The sequence below is a fragment of the Cyclopterus lumpus genome, chromosome 11 (assembly GCF_009769545.1).
Source record: "Cyclopterus lumpus isolate fCycLum1 chromosome 11, fCycLum1.pri, whole genome shotgun sequence".
Taxonomy (NCBI): domain Eukaryota; kingdom Metazoa; phylum Chordata; class Actinopteri; order Perciformes; family Cyclopteridae; genus Cyclopterus; species Cyclopterus lumpus.
Window position 1 is genome coordinate 7,392,749 of NC_046976.1, and position 22,351 is coordinate 7,415,099.

Sequence of the window (22,351 nt, forward strand, 5' to 3'; positions counted from 1 at the left end):
AAAAAGAAAAAGAAAAAAAAAAGTTCTGTATGTTTTTGTCTGTCTCTCCGGTGTCATTTCCCTTCATCTGACATCATCGTTATATATTATCACCATGTGTGTGAAACTGTTAGAATTTAGTCAAACAATTAAAGGTTCATCAGATGGGGGAAACAACTATGAAGTTACTTACTTCGATTACTTTCACACGTTAATGTTAATCAGTGAGCTTTAGATAAGATCAGTATCTTTATCCAGAGAGGAATCGTTGTTAATGGTGGACTTTGTGCGTGGTATCCGAAACACTAACACTAGCTCCATGAGTTACAGTAATTGTAGTTTCTCGAGTATTTAGGAGACACGAGCGTAAATGTGAATACGATACCTGCAACTTCAGAGAGTGCGTGGAGCCACAATGGTGAAATGTGACCTAATAGCCTACAGGGTGTCTATATAATGAAGACTGACCTGGTCACATGACAGGAAGATACCGGCAGAGAGAAGGTCTTTGAGAACGTTGAGTAAAGCTGCATATAACTTACAGGTGCAATAAAACATAATTTTAAGATGCTGGAGGTTGGACAGCGGCAGGCAAAACTGTGGCCACCTATTTCCATCTATTTCCAGCCGTTATGCTCAGCAAAGTCGACCGACATGAACGTTTATCTTTCTCATTTAACTCCCGGCAAGAAAGCAAATACGCTTAATTGCCAAAAACTCTTAAATGAAGTAATGTCATAATTAATTGAGTATATTTGAATTCTATATATACAGATTTTTTTTTTAGGCCTAATAAGTTACTACTTTTGTCGCGGGACTTTGAAATGTGACAATTGAAAGTAGTCAATATATATCAATATATATCTTAAATCAAATATATATATATATCGAAAATGAAATGAATATCGAGCGTGACAGTATATTTCTTGCAGGTATGAAGGCGCACGGTTTTTTTCTGCCTTTGACCAGTAGCTCTTTGCGGGTCACCTGGAGCCTCCCAGTCCGGGCTGCGCAACGAGACCTGCAGCCGCATCACCACCCCGGGACTCGTCCTCGAGGAGGGAGGGCCCTTCCACGGCAGGGAGGAGGAGGAGGAGGAGAGAGGTGAGTGGACGCAGTTATGCCAACAAGCCGATTATTGAAGGCTACTGAAGCCTCTCTGTCAATTTGCGTCCGGTCAAACAAAGACGGACAGATACATCTGAGGTGGAAGTTTTAATTTTTACGGGGCGGAGGAATCATTCATCAAATCGCAGGGAAGTACTTTTTAATGGCTGCAACTTTTTTTTAATGGATTTGAGAATGCCATCAAGTCTCTATTGTATACGATTTGGAGACTTGTGAAATGAAATGTGTATTTGCTAATCTGACCACGTGATATTTAATGGTGTTATTTAGTTGCTGTGGTGTCACTGTTTTATATTTTTAATCTACAGTATCTGCATGCTATTTTACAGCCTGCTTAAAAGTATTTCAGAATTTTTAAAATTCATTTCAAGAAGGAAGTTTTTTATTTTTATTTTGAAAATGGCAGCTGCAGTGGACTTTATTAGTAAGTGAACTTTACAACCAGGCACCTACAAGCCAAGTCTCAGGGATAACAGAGCGCTCTGCATTGCCCAGTTTGAAGTGCAAAATATGAAAATGAACAGCCTCTCCCGGAGTATCGAAGACCAGAGAAACCTTGGCGAGAGCCCGTCTCACAAACCGGAGACATCCAGATACCGCAGCTGGAGCAGCCTCCGCTTCTCGAAGTGGAGAAGTGGCTCCCAGAGGACGACCCCCCCTGGTACCCCCTCCCCAAAGGCAGAGAAGAGGGCCGATGTGACCAACACGCTCTTCTCCTTGGTTCAGACTCACAATGATGACTATACGGCAGATCCGGATGGCCTGCTGGAGACCCACGAGGAGGTCGAAGGAGGCAGCGACGACACAAGACCCCCATCAGACCAGTCCAACTACTTCCAAAAGCAGTTTGGGTCAATGCTGCAGCCCGGGGTCAACAAATTCTCCCTCCGCATGTTTGGCAGCCATAAGGGGGTTGCTGCTGAGCAGGCTAGGGTTAAGAGCTTTGGAGTGTGGATCATCCACCCTTACAGTGACTTCAGGTAATAATGAGGTTATCTTCAGAGTTTCCTAACCTCGGTTTCCTTTTCACGTCAGTGCTGATGTGGGAATGTGTGCCCCCATTATTTATACATTAACATGGACAGATGCAAAATGAGTGAAAATACAAGTCAGTAACTTTTTGTCAAAACCAGATTCCCCAATTGTCCGTTAACCTTTCTCACTTTTCCCTTGAACGTATCCAGTTTACATTCAACCGAACAGCCTGTGACGGTGCTTAGATACACTTTTTCCAAGGACAAGCTGCACAGCAGCTGATGTCATGGTCGGTCTCACATGATAAGGCGATGAAGGGATTTGATTAGTGATACAGTATATAGGACAAGATCATCTGGATTAATAATACCACTGGTAACTCTCTTTCTCCCTGCTGACGAGGAGGGAGAACTACATTCATTGATCCTGTTTATTTAAGTGATCCAATGTATTCCTTTTGAAAAATGTTGTTCTCGTTTAACCTCACTTTTGGAGGATTTGTCAGATCATTCAGCTTTTGGGGCCGAGCAACCTCTTAGCAGCGATGCTCCAAGCAATCCGTCTGTGTGGTCCCTCATAATAGCCGCCATCCAATTTAAACAATCTTTAAACATCAGGCCTATGACAGACAGGGAGGATAAACCAGTGCGGAGGGATTATTGCCCATAAGAATCCCTATAATTCCAATCTTGCTCTATTATGCAATAATACACAGACAGCTGAGGGGGGGATTACCAGAAGCCTGCTCTCCTTAACCTTATGCTCAGACTTCCCCTTTTAGTGGATGAGTTGGAATAGCACATTTTGGTGCTCAGCTTTCCTGTTTAGTGGTTAAGGTAAGTGGTAAGTGGCCTTAAGTGACATCCAAAAGTAGTGTTACAATATCATTATATGGTGCATGTTTTCCCTACTAGGCCTCTTGTCAAATCTGGATCTCCTTTCTTAATGTTTTTAGTAAAGATTAATATACAAAACGTTCAGGTTGTCAACAAAACGATCTGAATTTAACGTCAGGACCTTTCCAAAGTCATTGGACTTCATCCTCTGCAAAACCTGAATGTCTGTTTAAAGTTAGCGTGGTTAATCTTGAGAAATTAGCTCTAGATTTTTTTTAATGATACAACCGAAGAGCCAGACCAGTGTTGAACAAAAATGATCAATATGAACGTAAACATATCAGAATGAACACGAACATTGAAAATGGCTATTGTTAGTACTCACAGCTGTCAAACTTGTGGAAGACTCCAGTGACACGCAATTAGTGCAGAGGCACAGTGTGTGCATTCATGCAGGTGGACAGGCAGGTCGGCCTTCTAATAATTTAATTCGGGCCAAAGGAAATGATTGGACGGTTTATCACAGTTCTGCGACAGCCACAAATACCTAATTTTGTTCTCTGTTTTTTCAAAACATTTATTAATTGATTGCTCTTGATTTCAACAGATATAGCTAAAATGTTTTTGAAAAAGAATACCAACTCTAGCTTTAATGGCAATCCATATTATTGTTATGTAATAGTTACTCAATCCTGAATTTAGATTCAACATAAAATGCTTTTATAAAACTACATTCCTATTCCTGTTCCACTCCCACTTTTATTAATAGCTAAAACATCTAAAAGGTTTTCATAGAGCAGAATTAACTCTGCCTCTCACACGCTTCATGTAAACAGCCATAATGGCGTCTAGAGTCTTAGTGGAGTTATGAGCAGCAAGCAACCACTAATCCGCTGCAACATGACGAGATGGTAAGTAGTCATGTAAACCAACAAGTAGACACAGACGACATGGATTGATGGAGGGATAAACGTTAAGGAGAATGGAGAACTAATCTATCACTTCCTGTATCTCAGCTGAAGAAGGGTTCATGTTGTGATCACTGATGAGTGACAGTAGTCAGAAGTAGTTCATATTCTGTTACTGTGCATCTGTAATGAGAGAGAGCGAGAGAGAGATTGGCACAGGTTGGAAACAACCTGCAACGAAACCCAAACCGTGTACTTGGGGTGACGTCTGGGCTTCAACATCCTGAAAGCAGCAGACCGCGTATCATACATTTCCAGTGGCAGTGACGTTTGTCTCTTCTTCAATGCCTTCATATTGAGCCCGCTGAAGTAAACACCATTCATTTTTGATGAGAAGGGGTTCCTCCTGTGACAGCAGCTTGTTATGAGAGTACTGGTCACTCTGAAATGGGTCCCTCCCTTGATGGTACATTGTTTATTGGATGACTTCACAACCTTGATAGCTGTGTCAAATTATCTAACTTCAAGGATTAGTTTTGGATTTATTCACTTTCTTCTTAGAGTATTATAGATTAGATCTGTCAGGTAAATATGGAGCCAGATCTAGGAGGTGAAGAGCTTTGCTTTTGGCTGGCTGTGTCCCAAGGCTGAAGAAATAGCTTAAAGCTCACTAGTTATATTTTGTTTGTTAGAGTTGAAGCTACTACATGGGCATCTACGGTAGCTAGACTAAACTAGACCTCTTTTGGCTCCAGCTCCTTATTAAAACCACATCATGCATGGAACTGACTTTACTTTATGTCACTGGTGTCTCTCTATCTTGTGAATACTGTAAGACTCTCTGGGGCAGCTGCAACAAAACAAACGCTGTCTGGGTGATACACATAACAATTAATTCACTCATTATGTGAACAGATTTCCTCATAAGCCTTACGCTGCCTGCAGGGATTTCAATTCAATTCAATTCCTTTAACCTTCCTTTAAGGCCTTTGACCTCCCGAAAAGCTCCCTGGGCCTCTCTCCTGAACTCTGAACCCAAAGAAGGTTGGGTCGCACGATTAACTGGACCACCAGCATTATTACCAGGATTCGCTCATATTCCGTTCACACAAGTATAAACCAAGAGCACTGACATGTAAGAGGAATTGTTCCGGTGTTTGCAGCGCTTTCATGGCATTTTAAATGTGTTTGATTTATTTGTAAAGCGTGCACATTATGTACCACACATAAATATCACCATAACCATTTCTACACTGCACATGTTTTGCTTTTGAAACTTTTGAAACTTTATGCAGGACATGTCTTTTAGTCTGCAAAAGACAAACTTAGATAGAAATATTTGTGTTGGTTTCTTTTATTAATTTCATTCAGATTGTCTTTCAATATTATAATGTATTAATACATTTAAAAATGATTCTTAGATAATCAGAGCACCAAAATAGCCTCTAACAAAGAATTGATCTGTGAGTCCTCCAGATCTCTTCTTTGCTGTTACATGCTGTACACTGGATGTATCTGGATCACTGTACAACAATAGTGGAAAAAGGTTTGGGCTTTCGTGCATAAAATGCTCACAGCTTTACATCTGCACAACCTCAAACTCCCACCACTCCTGTTCTGTGCAGGTTTTACTGGGACCTTGTGATGCTCCTGTTGATGATGAGTAATCTGATCATTTTGCCCTGGGGAATCACCTTCTTTGAAGACCAGAACACCATGCCGTGGATCACCTTCAACGTCTTGTCTGACACTCTCTTCCTCATGGACTTGGTTTTCAATTTCCGCACGGGCATCCCGGTAGAGGACAGCCACATCATCCTGGACCCCAAAGATATCCGCATGCACTACCTCCGCACCTGGTTCCTGGTGGACTTCATCTCCTCCATCCCCGTTGACTACATCTTCCTCGTTGTCGACCTGGAGTCCCTGCACGAGTCATCTGACGTGTACCGCACGGCCCGCGCCCTCCGCATCGTGCGCTTCACCAAGATCCTCAGTCTGCTGCGTCTTCTCAGGCTGTCTCGCCTCATCCGCTACATTCACCAGTGGGAGGAGGTAAAGGAAGGATGAGAGATGAAGTTCACGGTACACGGAAATTCAACTTTTGTCCAGTTTAATGTTGGTTTCTTTGTTCTATACAATTCCCTCTCTCTCTCAGATTTTCCACATGACTTATGACCTGGCCAGCGCTGCGGTGCGCATAGTCAACTTGATTGGTATGATGCTGCTGTTGTGCCACTGGAATGGCTGCCTGACCTTCATGGTGCCTATGCTGCAAGACTTTCCCCCAGACTGCTGGGTAGCCAAAAACAACATGGTGGTGAGTACATATTCATTAATACAAACTCACATGCATATGCACACCTGGAAAAAAATATCTATCCATCTCTATTTATGGGGAAAATAGTGTTTTACTTAAAACACTTTTATACTTTTAAACCCAATAAATATGCTTTCATTATTTCACCATAATCCAAAACACAATATATGTGGAATTGTATGCTTGCCACTTACAATTTAGCTTATTCAGCTGACCGCTGTGCACTGACTAAAAGACTATTTAGGTTTCATTGGCAATTCACTTGATACAATTAATGGAATCGTTTTAATTCGAAGATTGATGCCCCTCTCAGGCTTTAATCTTCTCGCCTGACTCTCATCAAGTCAATAATTGTATTTCCCCAAATGTGAAACTATTTCTTTAATTACAAGTGCACCAGTTGAAAACTGCATTTATTTCCCTTATAATGAATATCAAATTATATTAATTTCAGGAAACTTTAAGGACATTATTTAGAGACCTTTATCTGTAAAATAATGTTACTGTAAAAACTTCACTTATGCTGCATTCATGTGGCCAAAGCCATGCAAATTATATTTTCTCATGACAACACTACTGTCCTTCCCAGAATACCACATGGCACCTACAGTACTCCTACGCACTCTTTATGGCCATGAGTCACATGCTGTGTATAGGATACGGCGCCAACCCCCCAGAAGGCCTGACTGACGTTTGGCTCACCATGATCAGTATGGTCGTGGGGGCCACCTGCTACGCCATGTTCCTTGGTCATGCAACTAATCTGGTCCAGTCCTTGGATGCATCACATCGCCAGTATCAAGAGAAGGTAATCACCTCTGCACTGTCTGCAAAAGATTAACAAATTAAAACATTTTGACCTACAGCTTCAGTTGTTTTGCGCTGTCCCAATAGCTGCACACTGATGCTAATGTGATACTGGCTGCAAGGTTTAATATCTCAGCCATGTTTTATATAATAGGCTTGCTTACTCGCACATACTTTATTCGTGGAAATTGTGCCAAAAGCCTAGAGAATATGTGTATTATCTAATGGATTTTGTGCCCTCATTGTGACCCTTTCCAGGGGATTTTCACAAGATAAAGCAGAATGGATGATGGACAAATGGCGGCACCTTTGTTTTGGATCACTGTTCGCTAATGCCCATTACAAATGAGTTTGTAATCCACTTAACATTGGAGAAAAAAAACACTACAAAACAAATAGAATAAATTATTGTGCTCAGGAATAATTCCGCAAACACATGGTCGAAAATGTGAACAGATGACATCAGCTCTGTGGATTTCCAATCGTGTCCTCATGAAGGTCAAATCTTCATGTGTTTTGTACAAATGATTTCAGTATAAGCAAGTGGAGCAGTACATGTCGTTCCATAAACTGCCGGCAGACGTAAGACAGAGGATCCATGATTATTACGAGCAGCGATTCCAAGGCAAGATGTTCGATGAGGACAGCATCCTTGGAGAGCTCAGTGATCCGCTGAAGGAGGTGTGTTATTCATGAGGCCATCCATTTGATTCTATCTCTTACTTTCTCTCCATGTTTCTCTTTATCGAGATATGCCCACACAGATGCAACGTTAAGCCTGAAAGATAAATTCAAAAGCAATATGTTGATTAATCTGAGTCCAAAAACCTGAAGATATTCAGTTTATAATTATATAACAATAGCTTATTCTCATGTTGGAGTAGCAGGATGTTTATATTCTCTATATCATGATATGGAAAATGTATGCAGTGTTATTTTCTTAAGCCAAAAAGAGACATTTTCAAATATGAGCTGATTATTAGTTAATTTATTGATTCGATAGTTGACAAAATAAAAAATAAATTTGGATAATTGATTTATCATTTCATTCATTTTTCAAAGATATATGCACTTTTAAGTTTCAGCTTTCCAATGTGAGGATTTTCTGCTTCTCTTTGTCATTTATGACAGTAGTTTGAATCTTTGGGTTTTGGACTGTTGGTCAGGCAAAACAAGACATTTCAAAATGTTTCAAGTTGTATCGACCAAACAATTAGTAAAAGAAATAGTCTGGACATGAATCCATCATGAGAACAATCATTACTTGCAGACCTAGCCTTGTTTTGTCTAAACAAAAGTCAAATATATTTAGTTTATTATCGCACAAGACAAAGAGAAGCAGCAAATCAAAACAATGGGTCACCAAACAGCAGCTTCTCTTTCAGATCTACAAAACGTGTCACAGATGTAAAACAAGTTTTTACTTTTTTCAATAAAATGAGCTGATAATCAACAGCAGAATGTAATAGAATGATAACCAGGTACGGTATAAATGTCTCAGCATCACTTATCATAATGTCTTCTCTCCACTCTGTCCACCATGCAGGAGATTGTCAGCTATAACTGCCGTGGGCTTGTAGCCAACATGCCACTGTTTGCCAACACCGACCCTCATTTTGTGACAGTGATTCTGACCAAGCTGCGTTTCGAAGTCTTCCAACCTGCCGACTTTATTATACGAGAAGGAACACTGGGTCGAAAAATGTACTTCATCCAGCACGGCACCGTCACTGTCATCCCACGTGGCAGTAAAGAGATTACGCTCAGCGATGGGGCATATTTTGGAGGTAATTCATTTGTGAACCTTGGAACAGTGTGTGGATGATACGATGATGTACAGATGAGCAATACATTTGTCTAGCAAGTGCAGAGAAAGTGAAAAAGGGTCAGCGACAGCTTTAACAACGGGAGAGGAATAACAACCAGCCTCTTAACGATTTGATGGGAAACCTTGTATCTAAGATTGCAACATCTAATTATTTTTATCGATTATTAATTCATACATTTTTTTTTTTTAAATAATCCCAAAACCCAAGCTGAATATTTCCAGTTGCTTGTTTTGTTTAACCAGCAGTCTCAAAGCCAACGATATTTAGTTTCCCCTCTTGGAAGACCTAATAGTTTCTTGCTTATTGTTAGATAAGAAGATTGATACCAGTCTTGTATCTGAACTGTAAATATGAAGCTAGAGTCAGCAGCCGGTTAGCGTAGCTTATCACAAAGAGTGGAAACAGGAGGAAATGGCTAGCCTGCCTCAGTCCAGTATGAGAGTGGTTTCATTCATCTGATTTAACTCTTGGAAAGCAAAAGATTTTCCAAAACATTGAACTATTGTCTTGAAAGTTAAACTGTCTCTCTCTTCTTGGTACAGAGATCTGCCTGCTAACCCAAGGACGACGCACCGCCACCGTGAGGGCAGATACCTACTGTCGCCTTTACTCCCTGAGTGTAGACAGTTTCAACGAGGTCCTGGAGGAGCATCCTCTAATGAGGAGGGCATTTGAGAGTGTGGCTGTGGACCGACTGGGTCGGGGGGCTCGCAAATCCAGTTATCAGCCTCCACCAAATGAGTGATTTCCTCAGTAACAACGAAGAGAGACTCCTGCCATATATGTGGAGGATATTTGTCATGCTGTGACTGAACTTGACCACATAACAAAGAAGCCTTTGTTGTAAATTTAACTGATTGCAGTTTACTTTAGTGCTCAATGATGGACAACCTGATGTAGAACCTCAGTTTTATTTGTTTACACATTGTTGCACTTGGTTGAAAATATTGCACCTCAGTTGATTTTGTTTTGTTTCTTGGATTTCAAGTTGTTAGCTGAAATCTAATTTTGTGTTAGATCTTTATATACGTCTAATGTTAGATTAATTGCATCATTTACAAATCGATGACAAAAAAATTCACAATTTTCTTGTTTCTTCAGCAACTTTGGTGATACATGTACTTTTTATCATTGACAACACTAGCACTGTCGAATGTAAATTTACAAATGTAAATATTGCTTTAATAATTATTTTCCGTTGCCTGTATGCTTTCTGGCACTGCAGTTTCATAATCCATCACATCATTCATAGGAGCGTGGGAGCACCAGCTGGGCGACACATCACACGGCTGAATGTAGTGCTGATTCCAATGACCCCTCAGCCCTGAAGGTTGCATCAAGTCACGGTTTAATACCAATGTTTACTGAAGATAAGCTGCTGTGATGTAATAGCTCCAACGGTATAGAGACAGATTGTAGTTATATATCACTGTTTAAATTGCAACATTGAATAGTACTTTAAACTTAAATAGGTCATCTAAAAAAAATCGATCTGTGCATCGCTCCATTTAAGTGTCCAGTATTACTTTGATTTCTTTCCACACATGGACCTTCTTCCATTTTAATTCTCTGCTGGCAATTAATATGTAAACAAACATTTGGCTTTAAGATAATATAATACTTGTTAATATCAATATATATATATATATTAATAATGTATTATTAAATATATATTGATAATGTATTTATTAAAATAAACCTTTGGTAGGTTTTTTAATTGTATAATAATACATAATTGCAAGTCTGCGCTTTTTTTTTTGTTTATGTGGAAAAGCAACTTATTAGATAAAACAAACATCTCTCGTCTATTTGTGCTGTATTTATTCATACAGTAAATTTATTTCCAGGTAATTTTGATGCTCAGAAAAAAAGCCATTGTTTATCAAATGTCTTCTATTTTACAGTAATGTAAAGTAGGAATACAAGCACATGAGTTTGTTAAATCTTACATAAACTTTCTGATGAATGATCTTCATACTGATGTAATATAAATACATATTTATACCCTTTAAACATGAATAGAATGGTTTTGTTGTTGCCTATCCAATTTGTTTAGATGTTGCCTATGAGCACACACACACACACACAATTATATATTATATTAAAAGCAACGTACCCAGTTACTGTATAAGTACTTCTAAAAATACACAAATAGTTTTTTCTTCAATGCAAAGAGGGCGGTTCATGCTGCAGCGGTGTTGTTGATGACAACTTCCGGTGTGTGCGCTTTACTTCCTGTCAGTGTTTCATAAACTCGGGACGTACAGTTAGAGAAGGTAAGCAGTGCGGATTGTTTTTGCTAACTTACGTCAAACCCGTTTATTATTTAACGGATTTTAATGCAGCTGCCATTGAATCTGTTTAAAATGAGTCCATTCATGTTTTGTCAGTGAGACATCTGGATGCGACGTCGTGAATCCGCTGCTGTTATTCTTACATCACAAGGTTAACCGCTAGCTACCTTAGCTTAGCGCCAGGCTAGCAGTAGCTCACGTCAGTGCATGGAGCTCAGGTGTCCGCTTTAAGGTAACATAGTTGAGTTGTAACGTTACTCCATTCTATACAAGTGTGCTTATCTGACATATGACAGCTGGGAGTGTTGTGTCGATTGATAACGTTGCTGACACTCGTCCTCACCTTCGTTAGCTAACTTCTCTCAATAACGTTCCCCCTGACATAATAACGCCTCTTAACAAGTTAACTAAGTTAGTTACACGAGCTCTCGCAAAGCTTTTACAGTGACAATCTATTTTTTATTGAAAATGTTTGTTAGTTGTCACCAAAAAAGAAAGAAAGAAAAAAGATCTAATGTTTGTAACTATTGGGTTGATCAAATGTGTGGCTGCTGAAATATAACTAGCTCTCACTCAACGTCTGTTGATTAAATGCAGTCTAATGGTATGAAAAAGATATTTAGCAGCAAAAGGATGTTTTTACAGAACATTACAGCCTCCTATAGTATAACTAATGTGTATTGTTGTCATTTCATAGGGCCATGAACACATTAAACTAATTGGGTGATACTCTGGTTGATGAGTCCATTGGGATATTTTCAGCAACTAGTGTTGATACGTCAACTGAGTTTTGAAACCAACACCAACAAAAAATGTTTTTGTATTACCTCTTTTTAATTTAATAAAAGAAACCAAACCTTCTGTTTTTAAGACCGTCAATTGACGAGCGCTTTTGCAAATGTAAATGATTTGCCTAACAAAAGAAATATGTTTGATTAAATCAGGAACTTTTGGATCAACAAATATTTAAACAAAACTAAGAATCAAACAACACGATTGAATGTCTACTTTCAGTCCTTCAGTTTGCCATATGTCGATGTCTTTAAATTTTTTTTTTAAAAAGACCTGAAATACAAAACCCTGGCCATCAATGTGAGGAATCTATTTTTATGTTGATGCCATTCTTTTCTGCTTTAACTTCTTTTATTTATTATTATTTTATTTTTAATGAAAACATTTCGCTTAAAAAAATTAAAACTATGTTGTCAAACATAGCACAATAGAATTGTGCTATGTTTGACAACATAGTTTTAATTTTTGTGCTACGAAAAGTTTTCATTATTGTGCTATGTTTGACAACATAGTTTTCATTTTTTTTAACTGTCAAACATTGTCTGGTTCTAGCCGCTCCAACGTTTCTTTGTTTGATACCATTGCAAACTAAATACCTTTTGAGTTTAGGACTACATGCAAAACAAGACATTCCAAGATGTCACCTTGGACTCTAAAATAATCAGCAAATGAATCAATAATGAAAATAAGCATTACCTGCAGCCCTAACTGTGATTGTCCAACATTTCTTGTTTAACGAAAGTAACTTGAACTATCTGTCTGATTTGTCTCTCCTCTGCAGGAAGGATGCTGGCCCTGTCTCGTGCAGTGGTGTGTGGGGTGGCCCGTGCTCCAGCTGCTGTCAGTCAAGGTGGAGTGACTGCTATCACCCGATTCAACAGCACAGCGCAGGTACCTGGCCTGTATTTTATTTATTTTTTTAACAAAACTGGAAATTTAAGATGTTAACACTGTTTATGTGTTGGTCTTTATTGCTCAGAGTGCTCCGAAGAAAACAACATTTGGGCCTCTGGCAGATGAGGACAGAATTTTCACAAACCTTTATGGCCGCCATGACTGGAGGTAACACCCCATACCAGCTTATTCTTATGGGCTCTGTAAAATCTAAAACATTATATCCATATTGATTCTGACGCAGTACAAAAGAATGTGCACTAATTCCAGTCATGCATGCTTTTGACCTGACAAGAATCTTGGAGACAGATTGAATCGTTATAAATAATTTCTTCTTTTTAAAAACAGAACACAATCCTCATCTCCTCATGTTTGTGTTTCAGGCTCAAGGGGGCATTGAAGCGTGGCGACTGGTACAAAACTAAGGAGATCCTTTTGAATGGAGTTGACTGGATCCTCAATGAGATCAAGGGTTCTGGCCTGCGCGGGAGAGGTGGAGCTGGTTTCCCCACTGGCATGAAGTGGAGCTTTATGAACAAGCCCAGCGATGGCAGGTCAGTGAGGATGCAGTCAGACGCTCTTTTTTTGCGCATGCGTTTTCTTTTTTTCTTTTTCGTTTTCCAGATTCACATAGAAACACAAATGTTCACCAACAGTGAAGAAAGTAGTTGTGCTGGTTTCTCAAAATATTCACAGTAGGTGCTTTGAATGGTATTCTATAAACTTAGCACATAGGGAATGATGAATCTGAACTTAAAAGTTATTATGATTGTAAATGACAATTCATTTTACAGTAATGTTTTGATTATTCATTAGAAGTAACCAAATCTTGCAATTGGTAAAGACTGTATTATTATGTTTTACATCTTTTATATATCCATGATATTTTCTCTTTTCTAAAAGACAGCAAGTTTATTATTAATTAATTCCATCCCTAGGCATTAAGAAGGAAACACTAAGGCCAGAGTATGCAATTTCTTAATGATTTTCACTGAACATAAATGTACATGGTCTCTTGCAATCAACATTCGTTGAAGCTGAAAAGATTGACTCGTGCAGCCTTGAAATCTTGGTTAAAACCAAGGAACTACATTTGGATGGATGCTGTTGCCAAACATTAGCTCAGACAGTTTGGACACATTCACCACAGTGGGTGCTCTGGGACTAAATTAAGTTTGCTGTACCTATTTAACCCATTTCTAATGTCTTGCTTTAGGCCAAAGTATCTGGTGGTGAACGCAGATGAGGGAGAACCTGGCACCTGTAAGGACAGGGAGATTATGCGGCATGACCCACACAAGCTGGTGGAGGGCTGCCTGGTGGCTGGAAGGGCCATGGGGGCGCGTGCTGCTTATATTTATATCAGAGGCGAGTTCTACAATGAGTCGTCCAACCTGCAGGTGATTATGAAGCCAATGAAACCTGCCATATAAGCATTTAAATGAGTGTTGATTGTTTCAATAATGTTTCAAATCCATTTATGGAAATACGAATCAACAAACATTCCAGTAGCTTAAAAAAAAAAATAACATGCCAGTAACATTTACACAATTCACTGTAAAATCAATAAATAATAGCTTCTGATTCAATAGTTGCTTTGGAATTAGATTTTTTAAAATAATTTGTAGTGAAATTCATACCATGCTCATGACATACACCCAACCCACCGACAGATGCAGAACAGCAAATAATACAAAACATAACAGAGACATTTTTGTTTTATGTGTGGCGCAGCAAGACAGTGTCTCTGAAAAACAAACTGGAATTGTTTCCAAATTGTTCAACTTTTTGTTCAAATCATAAGTCAGTCTCTCTAACGGCATTACAGCAACCTGATTCCAAATAAGGGTCTTTTTTTATTGATCTGTTAATATATGTTGCTTATAGATGTGTTGGTTTTGAAATTCCTCTCGACATTATATAATCCAAAAACAACACCAAACCACTTTTATGCACATTTGTGCTTCAAGTCATTCTAGCATAATACAGCTAAATCCTTGATAGTCAAAACTCAGAGAGGTATTCTTTACAGAATATGGAGATGAAATTGCTCTTTGAAATGTAGGTAAATTACTAGTACTCCACATATCTTATGTTTAACAACAATATAATAATAATTGTTGACATAGTGCAGGTAAAGAGCTCATGACTGTAAAAGGAGATTTATAGAAAATACAACGTATGATTGTATGACTGTCGTAATGCATCATGTTGAAGCGTCATTTTTTCGATATCTGCTCCTAGGTGGCTATCAACGAGGCCTATGCTGCAGGGCTAATTGGAAGGGACTCCTGTGGCACCGGTTATGACTTTGATGTGTTTGTGATGCGTGGTGCTGGAGCGTACATCTGTGGAGAGGAGACGGCTCTTATCGAGTCCCTGGAGGGAAAGCAGGGGAAGCCCCGTCTGAAGCCCCCATTTCCTGCTGACGTGGGTGAGTTAAGGTGTCCGGAGAGGGTTTACAAGGGTGGTATAACATATTGAAAAATATTGATCTTATTAATTCTTAGCTTGTACACCACAGTGCATTCTCACATTGGCCACATTTTCTTCAACTCGTTATTCTGATCTGAAGACAGCGAACGACTGCAAGTCTCTTGTTTTTGCCAAATAAAAGCGCCACTGAAATATCTTTCCTAACTCCTGCTGCTCTCTCAAAGGTGTGTTTGGTTGCCCAACAACTGTTGCCAATGTGGAGACAGTTGCCGTGGCGCCCACCATCTGTCGTCGCGGCGGATCGTGGTTTCTGGGCTTTGGCAGAGAGAGAAACTCCGGCACAAAGCTCTTCAACATCTCCGGCCATGTTAACAACCCCTGTACCGTAGAGGAGGAGATGTCTGTCCCTCTGAAAGACCTCATTGAGAGGCATGCAGGTACAATGACGCTAAGAATATGTCACAAAATGATTGATTCATCTCATTGTTTTTGAGTCGTCAACACCGTGGGTCTCAAACCTGGTGTGTAGAGTGAGCTGTTTGTAATTATTTTATGAGATTAGTCAGGGGTTTAAAAAAAAAAAAAAAAAAATCTGAGTGGAAGAAAATTACTTTACCCTCCTGTGAATGATAATGTGAAACTGGTGGAATTCTTCAAAACCTAAATGCATAATTTGTTTATATGCCCTGTGGGGGAGGGGTCACAGACCGAAAAGATTAAGATGGCTTAACATAAGCGCGCCCTAAGTAAATGCAGATTTGTATTTGTTATTTAAACAAAAATCTGTGTGGTAGGTGGTGTGCGTGGTGGTTGGGATAACCTGCTGGCTGTAATCCCCGGTGGCTCCTCAACGCCCCTTATTCCCAAGAAGGTATGTGAAGAGGTGATGATGGACTTTGACGGCCTCCTCCAGGCTCAGACTGGCCTGGGAACAGCTGCTATTATTGTCATGGACAAATCTGTAAGTTGCCACCCGTGCTCCATAATTTATCATGCATAAAGCAATCATCAAACATGTGTTACATTGGGGGATGCATTCTTTTTTGCAGACTGACATTATCAGAGCCATCGCCCGCCTGATTGAATTCTACAAACATGAGAGCTGCGGCCAGTGCACACCCTGCAGAGAAGGTATGAGCTACTTCAGTGTCATTTTCTGCAGCGGCCATAACACCACACATATGTTTTTCAGTGTCTCGTAAAAACCTCTAAATCTCCCTTTCATCTGTTTCTGTAGGAGTGGACTGGATGAATAACATGATGTGGCGTTTTGTGAAGGGTGATGCACGGCCATCAGAGATCGACATGATTTGGGAGCTCAGTAAGCAGATTGAGGGACACACTATCTGTGCCCTGGGAGATGGTGCAGCATGGCCAGTGCAGGTATGGACTCACAGGATCATTGGAAAAATTGATGGGGGTCTGTGAGGAAGTAAATATTTTGCACGTTGAAGTTTGTTGTGCTGTTGTATGGTAGTGGTTTGCACTACTTTAACAAAAGTGTCCATTATTTTGTGAACTCCAATTGAGGGTGGACAAAGATCATTACAGAGTTCAATAAACAGCTCTTCGGCGGAGTAACAAAAACAGAATATGATAAGTTTCATAAAGGAAAGAATGATTGCCGGGCAGTTGTATTGGATTGTATTAGATTTAGCTAGGAAGAACAAACCCCCAACCACAAATAACCTAAAAAAATACTCCTAAACATCTACCACTTCTAGGAATAAACACGTTGCAGTTTTTTGTAAATATACACTGATATACTGTTTGTGGTACAGTCTCTGTTATTCTTTTGATTTATTAATGTACCATTTTCCTCTGTTTTCTCTTTTCTGTGTATTTCTGTGTTCTCAGGGATTGATCAGGCACTTCAGACCTGTGATGGAAAGCCGAATTGCTGAGCACCAGCAGAAGCAGCAGGCCAGTGCTTAACCGGCTCTTCTAACTCCTTCAACTCCTCCTTCTGCCTATTTGCCCTCAACCCTTTGCTTGTTTCATTGACAAATTATTTAAAGAAATATGTGCCGTCTTATCACCTCATCATCAAGTTTTACGTTGATGTATCTGCCTTGTCTGATAATAACCAATAAAATTCTAGGAATCTTAATTAAACTCGAATTTTGTTTTGTTTTTGTAGTTTAGAAAATTGTTGAAAGGAACAAATTTGCAATAATCGTGTTCATATTCTTCAAACGAGGAGTGTCAGTATGATAGAATTGTTATAATCAAAGGTTATTAAACCACTAAAGAGGAAAGCATTGTAGTTGTTATGCAAATGTTTGTTCTGCTCCCTTTATAAACATACTTTATTATCATCCATTAATCCATCCATCCACTTATCCGGGATTGGGTTGTGACATTATTATCAATGTTTTATTACAAAAAACAGTCTGGCGCCTAAGTTCACGTAGTTGCCAAATAATATAAAGCATTGTGCCGCCTTTTAAACACGATGAAGGTATTTGCCTCAAGGGACAGTAATGTTGTTCAAAAGCCACTGCTGTGAGAAAACCGCAGTTCCGTAATCTCGCGATATCTCCGTGATCGGCAGCCCTTCTCATATCACGTGATGTGGGCAGAACACTCACTGCGGCTTCATTTCGGCGGACGTTTCGTACGGTAAGAAATGGATCCCTTTTTGAATTGTTTACAAAGACTTAAGTCCAAATGAATCACGATTTCTGCTGTACGCGCACATGTGAAGTACAAAGCCATAACACGAAAGTAAGCCCAAGGCAACGGGATTTAAAAATGTTGTGACAGTACAGAGGCACGCTCCTCTCGCTCTCAGGCTGTGCGAGACCACCAGTGTCCGTTTTGCTGTCAACTAACTAGCTGAGGCCTAACGTCATATTTTGTGTTTTGTCTTTGTGTTCATAACGTAAAAAAATGACAACCAGCCTCTCATTAGGCCCGTAGTTCTTTGAGACAGTTTACCTTGTTTTCAATTCCCCCGCCCTCCAACGTCTGAATATGTATTACGCGGGTTAATCTAACGCTAGCCTCACGGCTGCCACTGCAGTCGCTCAACAAAACATTGAAGATGCATGTCCTGTACTGTGTGTGTGTGTGTGTGTGTGTGTGTGTGTGTGTTTCCACGTTGCAGCTCCATGAGGCGGATTGGTGTCTGAAAGCAGCAGCATGGAAATGGTGAAGATCGAGCAAGTAATTGTTGGGAATGAGAAGAGATCCACCTCCGTGGAGATCAAGGCGGAGATCAAGCCCGAGCCCGTGGTCGCCCCTCTACAGTCCTGTACGCAAAGATGTGTCGTTACATAGTTCATGCGCGATGATGTTAATCTAGTTCAGTCATAGCAGGAGGTCAAATATTTATATTCCTGCCGTTTCGTTGTCATTGATCGTAAAGCAACGTGTCCTCTCATTGTGATGCAGATCAGCACGAGAGTCTGCAATGTTTCCAGTGCTTCATCACTTTCTGTAACTCCAAAGCCAAGGAGAGACACATGAGGAAGAGTCATCGGGACCAGTACAAACAGCACCTGCAGCAGGTAGGGAGAAGGAGACTGCAAATACAAAACGCCAGGTAGTAGTGACACAAACTCAAGCAATGTGTATAACAGCTTAATGTTATTGCCGTCATTGGTATCATTATAGATTCATCTGTAGATTGCTTTGTCCTTGTATTATTATTATTATTAGCTTGTTCAATTCAACCAACAGTCCAAAAATCAGAATACTTTTGTTTGTGTATTAATCGCATAGAAATCAATAAAACAGCAAATTAATTAATAATTTTCTGTTGATCATTCAAATAATTGACTAAAATTGTTTACGCTCAAGTGATTCTTGAGTGGGATGCTGTATGGATTAGAGTTGACCGATACAGGAGTTGTGTGGCCGGTATCAATATATGACCTGATATTTGGCATCAACGTAAAACATTTTTTTAGGATTTCAGAATGTTTTTTATCAAAGTATTACCATAATATGTACAGTATGGGACATTTTACAGGTGAACGATTTGTCATTACTGCCTCACACAAATCTTCTGTGTTGCTGATATTGATTGAGCTCAAGCAATATTGTCTGGGCCGATGTATCCGTCAGGCTCTGATGTAGACACAGATCTTTTCTGCAAAATGTTTTCTTTTTATACATTATATCATTACGAAGTAAAATGTAATTGAACTTTAAGAAAGATTTTATTCAGTTGACTAGTGTAAACATCTTTCATCACTCAGCAATCTGTGAATAATGCCTTTTGTTAAAATGTCATATTTTTAACCAATTGCCTGCTCATTGTTTTTGTAGACTGATACAGTCTTCACATGCTATAAGTGTGACAAGAGCTTCTCCTACTCTGAGGAGCTAAGCCAGCACCAGGCCACCCACAGCACAGAGGAGAAGCCCTTTCTTTGTGCTTACTGTCAGAAAAACTTCTTTACTTTCACTGAGGTGAGTGCGAAGCAGGCTACATCTTTTACTGTGCTGGGGAACCGATTAAATAATTGTGGATGATGGAATGTTTAATGTCTTGTAGCTAAACAAACACAGACGACATGAGTGCATAGAACGGCGGTGTCCCTGCAGGGACTGCGGCACCTTGTTCCCCAGCCCTTCACGCCTCCGTAACCATCGCCTCGCAGTGCACCCCCAGCGCTCCTTGGTGGCCGATGACAACAACACCTACCAATGCTGCAAATGTACTCACGGTTTCAAGACGGAAGAAGAGCTTCTGCAGCACCAGGAGACATTTGCCAGTGATATAAACTGTGGCGTCAAGCCGCAAGGCAAAAAGCGTGGCCGTAAACCCAAGAACGCAGCTCAAGGAGGGACGGTTGAGAGCAAGAAGGTCAAACAAGAAGACGAAGCAGAATACAATGACTCCACAACGGAGGGTTGCCCCGCCAATGAGCTGCAACCGGAGCTCAAGATCCCTTGTTCCGAAGCAAACTGTGACCTCATCTTCCCTTCTGTTGAAGTCCTGCGGGCACACAAAAAAGATGCACATGGGGGCCTTCACAATACTCACACGTGTACAGAGTGTGATGAGAGCTACGCAGGGCCCGAGCAGCTCACAGCGCACATGGCCAGGGATCACCACCCTGGATACACCAGCCCCATCTCTGAAAAGAGCTTTGAACAAGAAAGCACCCTGGAGATCCACCAGAACACCCACACTGAAGGAGAGGTGGCAGCAGAAATAAGATAATATATGGGCAAACAATTGTAACTTCATCCTACATCATTCACATAAAAGATTTTTGTACCATAATCTGTCTCATGTAGGTAGAAGATTTGTATGTGAATATTTTAGGGTGAGTTTTTTTGAAGCAAGGTTATGCAACACATGACTTATGGAGGTTGTTTTGGGAATGATGTTATTCAATTGCTTTTAGAAAGACATCCTACACTTGCAAATTAAACTCTGTACAGATTGATACATAATTGTGATGTATGTCCACTTCAAAGCTCATGTCACAAGGCCCTTGCTGTCCATATTACCTCTATTGTACCTGGAATGGTTTAAGAAAAGAAAAAGATGAATGTAGACTAGCTAATTCCCTCTTAAATGTGGGATTTTTTTGTATTTTTCAGGATGTTCACATGAGAATGTATCTTCCTAAACATCATAAAATCCAATATCTGAAAACTGGCCAGTGTATAGGATTATGTAATAACATTGAAATCTGCAGGTTTTCTTTTTTCTTTCTAAAGTAAATTCTTGTTGCATTAAACAATAGTTGTGTTTCTGTGAGGTCTTTGGTTGTCAGTTGTATGAGTGTGTGAATGGTTTGAACGAGGGGCTCAATCAAGTATAGTAATGTTGAAGGTTGACAGACACTTCTCCCTGCATCTCTTTACGCTATTATGCTTTTGTCCTCTAAATAATAAAAATACTATAGTCAACAATATTTAGTTTTACTTAACGATTGTTATTCTGACTTGAAATACATTTGTAGACTATGACTGGTATAATGTATAGATGCATCTGCAATACAGGTGCATCCTCAATGAATTAGAATATTGAAAAGTTACTAATTTCAGGTAATTAAATTCAAAAAGTGACACTCCTTTACTATATAGATTCATTACACAGGGTGACATATTTCAAGCATTTATTTTAATGTTGATGGTTATGGTTTGCAGCTAATGCACACAATTCAGTCTCAGAAAATGTGATTATTACATAAGACCAATTCAAAAAAGGATTGTCAGCAGAGGGAAACATGAAGTGCGCAAAAATGTTCTGGTATAAGGCTGCGCTGGCTTTGGATTTTTAAAGCAATGTCAGCAGCAGATGACATGGCTCCCTAAATAATGACTGACTGGAAAACTTTGAAAACTGGACCTTGTGTGCTTCTCCACTCTTCCTCCAGACTCTGGGACCTTGATTTCCAAATGAAATGCAAAATCTACTTCCATCTGAAATAGGACTTTGGACCACTGAGCAAAAGTCCTTTTTCTCCTGAGCCCAGGTAATACGCTTCTGATGTTGTCTCTAGTTCAGGAGGGGCTTGACACAGGGAATGCATCAGTTGTAGCCCATGTCCTGGATACGTCTGTGTGGTGGCTCTTGAAGCACTGACTTCAGCTGCAGTCCACTCCTTGTATTTGAATCTTCTCCAGATTTTTGAATAGGATTTGCTTCACAATCCTTACAAGGCTGCGGTTCGGTTATCCATGTTGCTTGTGCACCTTTTTTTCTACCACACTGTTTCCTTCCACTCAACTTTCTATTCATAAGCTTGGACACAGCACTCTGTGAGCAGATGCTTCTGTAGCGATTACCTTTTGTGGCTTACCCTCCTTGTGGAGAGTGTCAATGACGGTCTTCTGGACAAATGTCAGGTCAGCAATTTTCCCCATGATGGTGTAGCCTACTGAACCAGCCTGATAGACCATTTAAAGGCTCAGGAAACCTTTGCAGGTGTTTTCAGTTCATTAGATGATTACAATGCTGAACCAATTCACAATATTCTATTTTTTGAGATACTGAATGTGTGTGCTTTCATTAGCTGCACGCCATAAACCATCAACATTAAAAGAAATAAACGCTTGAAATATATCACCCTGTGTGTAATGAATCTACATAATATATGAGTTTCACTTTCCAAATTGAATTACTGAAATAAATTAACTTTTTGATGATATAACTAATTCATTGAGATGCACATGTATAAAAAAA

At 39.8% G+C, this 22,351-nt stretch overlaps 2 protein-coding genes across 3 annotated transcripts; both read left to right on the plus strand.

Moving 5' to 3' along the window:
- The first annotated feature begins 11,007 nt into the window (after positions 1-11,007).
- Positions 11,008-17,313, plus strand: LOC117738923 (NADH dehydrogenase [ubiquinone] flavoprotein 1, mitochondrial-like). 2 transcript variants are annotated; one of them, XM_034545104.1, is made up of 12 exons: positions 11,019-11,058; positions 11,173-11,308; positions 12,650-12,759; positions 12,848-12,930; positions 13,146-13,316; positions 13,979-14,162; positions 15,007-15,196; positions 15,423-15,635; positions 15,993-16,159; positions 16,248-16,329; positions 16,436-16,581; positions 17,056-17,313. In XM_034545104.1, exons 3-12 carry the CDS (start codon positions 12,655-12,657, stop codon positions 17,131-17,133), a joined length of 1,419 nt encoding a protein of 472 aa, XP_034400995.1. In that variant the 5' UTR covers positions 11,019-11,058; positions 11,173-11,308; positions 12,650-12,654; the 3' UTR covers positions 17,134-17,313. The 2 variants fall into 2 exon arrangements, with proteins under 2 accessions (XP_034400994.1, XP_034400995.1); XM_034545103.1 differs by lacking the exon at positions 11,173-11,308 and having other exon boundaries at positions 11,008-11,058.
- A 452-nt stretch (positions 17,314-17,765) lies between these two features.
- Positions 17,766-20,920, plus strand: LOC117738924 (oocyte zinc finger protein XlCOF6-like). The gene is made up of 5 exons (XM_034545105.1): positions 17,766-17,820; positions 18,308-18,454; positions 18,595-18,710; positions 19,474-19,617; positions 19,703-20,920. The coding sequence occupies exons 2-5, from the start codon at positions 18,343-18,345 to the stop codon at positions 20,372-20,374; spliced, it is 1,044 nt and encodes a 347-aa protein (XP_034400996.1). The 5' UTR covers positions 17,766-17,820; positions 18,308-18,342; the 3' UTR covers positions 20,375-20,920.
- Positions 20,921-22,351: the final 1,431 nt, after the last annotated feature.

Coding starts and splice junctions, on each gene's coding strand:
- LOC117738923 (XM_034545103.1), top strand. CDS start 12,655: ATGCTGGCCCTGTCTCGTGCAGTGGTGTGTGGGGTGGCCCGTGCTCCA. Junction 15,197..15,422: donor CCCATTTCCTGCTGACGTGG/GTGAGTTAAGGT, acceptor GCTCTCTCAAAG/GTGTGTTTGGTTGCCCAACA. Junction 16,330..16,435: donor GTGCACACCCTGCAGAGAAG/GTATGAGCTACT, acceptor CTGTTTCTGTAG/GAGTGGACTGGATGAATAAC.
- LOC117738924 (XM_034545105.1), top strand. CDS start 18,343: ATGGAAATGGTGAAGATCGAGCAAGTAATTGTTGGGAATGAGAAGAGA. Junction 18,455..18,594: donor GGTCGCCCCTCTACAGTCCT/GTACGCAAAGAT, acceptor ATTGTGATGCAG/ATCAGCACGAGAGTCTGCAA. Junction 19,618..19,702: donor ACTTCTTTACTTTCACTGAG/GTGAGTGCGAAG, acceptor AATGTCTTGTAG/CTAAACAAACACAGACGACA.